Source organism: Galleria mellonella, unplaced genomic scaffold (genome assembly GCF_026898425.1).
Source record: "Galleria mellonella isolate WM207_F2 unplaced genomic scaffold, CSIRO_AGI_GalMel_v1 utg21, whole genome shotgun sequence".
Classification (NCBI taxonomy): Eukaryota; Metazoa; Arthropoda; class Insecta; order Lepidoptera; family Pyralidae; genus Galleria; species Galleria mellonella.
The window spans coordinates 4487130-4491922 of NW_026442037.1; the positions used below are offsets into that span (position 1 = coordinate 4487130).

Sequence of the window (4793 nt, forward strand, 5' to 3'; positions counted from 1 at the left end):
CACTAGACACTCAGACATCCAGACACTAGACACTCAGACACTGGACACTCGGATACAAGACACTCAGACACTAGACTCTCAGACACTTGACACTCAGACACCCAGACACTAGACACTCTGACACTCGACACTCGACACTCAGACACTAAACACCAGACACTAGACACTCAGACACTCGACACTCGACGTCACTCGACACTCGACACTCGACACTCGACACTCAGACACTAAACACTAGACACTCAGAGACTCGACACTCAGACACTAGACACTCGACACTCGACACTCGACACTCAGATACTAAACACTAGACACTAGACACTCAGACATCCAGACACTAGATACTATAGATAGAACTATAATCACTTCACTTCACTTGCCGGAATAAATTACACTTTTACCTCTACTACAACAACAAAAATGTCTGTGGAAAAGTTGAGCTTACAGGAGACTAGAGACGAATTTGTCAAAAGGATGCAGGACTTTGAAGGACGACTGCAGAAGGCAACTCTTACAAGCCCAGGAGTAGCGGATATTGCTTCAGAGTTTGCCATTTTTAAACATATGACGCTGAAGAGTCTACAATCATTGCAACACCAAGTTGACCTGCTGGCAAAAGAAGTTGATTTACAGGAAATGCGTGGTCGAAGGAAAATATTGCTTCTTCATGGTGTCTCAGAGAGTGATCGGGAAGATGTTAACTCAGTGGTATGCAGTGTCCTTGTTGATCAATTGAAATTGGTGGAGTTTTCAACAGAACACATTAGCCGGTGTCACAGAATGGGACGCATAACAACCAATGAAAAGGCTCGTCCACTTTTGGTTAAGTTTCGAGATATCAACACTCGCGACATGATCTGGTCCAATAAAACAAAGCTGAAGGGCACAAATGTTTCCATTTCCGAGTTCTTGACAAAAACTCGGCACGATACATTTATGGCGGCCAGACAACGGTTTGGTGTCAGAAAATGTTGGACACGTGATGGGTTTGTTCACGTCCTTGGATCCGATGGGGTACGGCATCGTATTAGTAGCATGACTGAACTGGGTAGAATTGCAGTACCAGGATCCCAACAGCCAGCTCCAGTTGCGGCTAAGGTGGACGTCGGCGTCAGCAGAACGAAACGGGCTCAAACCAGCAAGAAATAAGTCTTGTTAGCTTTGAATATTATATTCTACGGTTTGGTGAGTGAGTTTGGTCTGTATTAACATTAATATCGTTTTACCCACTTTTATTTATATCAAATAATATCATTTTTAATATCATTTCATTCGCTTTTTCTATTTATAATTCAACTGTAATGCGACCTACTTATTAAATGTAAAATAGACGGTAGATTGATTGGTTAGTAGTAGAAGTTTAATTTATCCCACTCAGGGAAAGGCAAAGGTATTGAGCCATACAGCCTAATCTCCAGTAATGTAATTATTAATTAATTTATTAAAGCAAGTAATTATTCTAATTTACATAGATCAATGTCAATATGTTGGTTGACAGTTATCAGATAACATCTGAATATTGGCTACATATCAAAGTTGTATATAATCTATGTTTCTATATTTTAAAAAAAGATATGAACTGTTACCATCCTTAATCTATGCTCATTACAGCTCCGGCACAGATAATACTAGTAATGAATGGATGTAAAGGGGAATACTCAGTACTCAGTACTATTTTTAATGTATACAATTTTTAACATGAATATTCTTATTATTATTATATTTTTTGTATTCAAGTTTATATTTAGATTTTCTTTTTATTGTACTTTTTTTGTATTCAAGTTTATATTTAGATTTTCTTTTTATTGTACTTTATGATTAAGTCAAACTTATAAATTTTCTGTGCCGGGATAGCTGTAGCTGTTTTCATTCATTTTTCAGTTACATTTACCCTAACCATTTACCATATTATTGTAACCTTTTAATATATCTTTACTACCTGTATGTATTGACAGGCTCACTCACCAAACCTGTGGACGAGTTATTAAGCGAAGTAGTATTATTTTTTTTATTTTCTTTCCTGATAACCGGCAGGTGGAGTATGCATGTACTCGTATTATTTTTAGTAATTTAAATTATATAATATATATTTATATATATTATTATTATTCTAATATATTATTATAACTAGTGTATTTAATTTTTTATATTATATTCTATTTTTTAAGATATTCATTTAGTATTTATTAGATTATTTATTTATTTTTCTCAAAGTATGCACAATTTATTTTGCAATAGTGACGAGGACATTGATAATGATGATTACTTCTCTGTTTCTACACATAATTCCTCTTGCAGCACTAACAACAGTTTCAATAGTTTGCCATGCCTATCGGATTCTTTGGCTGCACTGTTTTCAGATGTACCTAATAATCTCAACATAATTCACATTAATGCCCAAAGTATTCCAGCACACCATTCTGACTTGATTGTTTCTCTTAATCAACATAACATACACGCTATATTAGTTTCTGAATCTTGGTTAAAACCATGTCTCTCCTCTGCTTCCTACTCCCTCCCAGGCTTCCAACTTATACGAAATGATCGAACTGGCGGTGGCGGTGGCGGTGTAGCTATTTATCTCCGTTCTCATTTCACTTACTCTGTAGTTAGTATATCTGCACAGCCGCCCCCAAAGAATGCTGGTGAGCACCTTTTTATTGAAATCTCTCTCTCCCATTCAAAATTACTTCTCGGAGTCTACTACAGTCCTTCCATGCGCAATGATTATTTTTCATCTTTTGAAAAAACTCTCGAATCCCTCACTCCTTCCTACAATCACACAATCATAATGGGCGATTTTAATACTTGTCTCCTAAAAAAAAATTCACGTGCTTCCACTCTCGTATCTACTGTAAAAGCTTGTAATTTAAATATACTCCCGCTATCTGCGACACATCATTTTCCCGACTCTACTCCTTCACTCCTCGACCTAATTATGATCTCATCCCTGCAAAATGTCGCGAGGCATGGTCAGTGCGCAGCGGACTGTTTTTCTTATCATGATCTGATTTATTTGTCTTACAAAATACGTTCCCCAAAAGCAAAATCTAAAACTGTTTTCCAGCGTAGTTTTGGCAGTATAAATGTGGAGAGACTACGTAGTGACGCAAAAACAATTGACTGGACACCTGTTAAAGACGCAATATCCGTAGACGAGCAGGTCGTACAGTTTAACAAATTGATTGTTCAACTGTACGATGTGCATGCTCCCATTAAGGCCATAAAAATTAAACACACTCCGGCTCCATGGATTAATAATGAAATTAGGATATTGATGCACAGAAGGGATGTAGCAAAGACTCGTTACAAGCATCGTCCCAGTGACGATAATAAGACCAAATATTTAAAACATCGAAATCGCTGCAATAGAGTGTGTAGGGATGCACAACGACGCTACATTCATGATTCTATTGCAGAACGAGATTCCGGCAAAGTCTGGAAGTTTCTTAGGACATTAGGAGTCGGTAATACCCAACCGAATAACATATATACTAACTTAGATGTTAATTCTCTCAACTTGCATTTTTCAACATCTCCTATAGTTGATGTTAATAATAAGACCAAAACATTATCAGATCTTTCCTTGCTTCCGACTCCTAATTATTCGCCGTTTGTTTTTAATCGACTTACAGAGTGTGACGTTAAGAGCAGCATTAATTCAATAACATCGAATGCAGTAGGTACCGATTGTATCAGTCGTAATATGATTATTCTAATTCTCGATGAGATATTGTCTGTAATTTGTTTAATCCTGAACCGCTCTATTGAAACTTGTGTTTTTCCAAAGTGTTGGAAAGAAGCACAAATTATCCCCATTCCAAAAAAAAACAATCCTATCTCTTTCTCTGACTTGCGACCTATCTCAATCCTACCATTCCTCTCTAAAGTGCTTGAACGCCTTATTCATACTCAACTGACAAAATTCCTTACCCAAAACAACCTATTGAATCCTTTTCAGTCTGGCTACCGACCCGGTCATAGCACAGTAACAGCACTAGTTAAGATCACTGATGATATTCGATCGGGAATGGAACACGGCCAACTGACCATCCTAACACTCCTAGATTTTAGTAATGCATTCAATACCGTCGACTTTGACATCTTACTAGAACTGTTACACTCTCTTAACGTATCTCCGCCTGTAGTTGAGTGGTTTCGTGATTACTTGTGTGGACGTCGGCAGCGAGTTCGAATTAACGATGTGTCTTCATCTTGGTGCGATACGTTTGCTGGCGTTCCGCAAGGTGGCGTCTTGTCTCCTCTCCTTTTTTCAGTTCTTATAAATACTATATCAAACCAACTAACTTCTCTCTACCATCTATATGCAGACGATTTACAAATGTATACTCAGGCTCCTTTAGACGACTTGAACGATGCTATTGCATTAACTAACCAAGATCTCAAACATATAAGTAAATGGAGTAAAGCTTTTGGCCTTAAAGTAAATCCTTCCAAATCTCAGGTAGTACTGGTAGGTAGTCCTAAGCTAATCCAAAAGGTAGATTATTCAACGCTTATACCTATAACTTTTGGTGATGTGGTTATCCCCTTCAGTGTATCGGTAAAGGATCTAGGTGTAATTATTGATAGTTCTCTTACTTGGCGGCCACAAATAGAATTTGTCAGCAGAAAAGTTTTCGGATCAGTATGCTCACTTCGTAGACTACGTAATTTCCTTCCTACTGCTACCAAAATTACGCTATCCCAATCTCTTTTACTTCCAATTCTTGATTATGCCGATACTTGTTATCTGGATCTTACGGAGGACCAGCTTAACAAACTTGAGCGCC

The 4793-nt window shown here is 37.6% G+C and overlaps 1 protein-coding gene across 1 annotated transcript; it reads left to right on the top strand.

Annotated features, from left to right (window-relative positions):
• Positions 1 to 364: 364 nt before the first annotated feature.
• LOC128200560 (uncharacterized) lies at positions 365 to 1668 on the top strand. The gene has a single exon (XM_052894386.1). It carries the CDS (start codon positions 421 to 423, stop codon positions 1147 to 1149), a length of 729 nt encoding a protein of 242 aa, XP_052750346.1. The 5' UTR covers positions 365 to 420; the 3' UTR covers positions 1150 to 1668.
• The last annotated feature ends 3125 nt before the right edge of the window (positions 1669 to 4793 follow it).

What these genes read in the sequence shown, in the direction of transcription:
- LOC128200560 (XM_052894386.1), top strand. Translation starts at nt 421, where the DNA reads ATGTCTGTGGAAAAGTTGAGCTTACAGGAGACTAGAGACGAATTTGTC.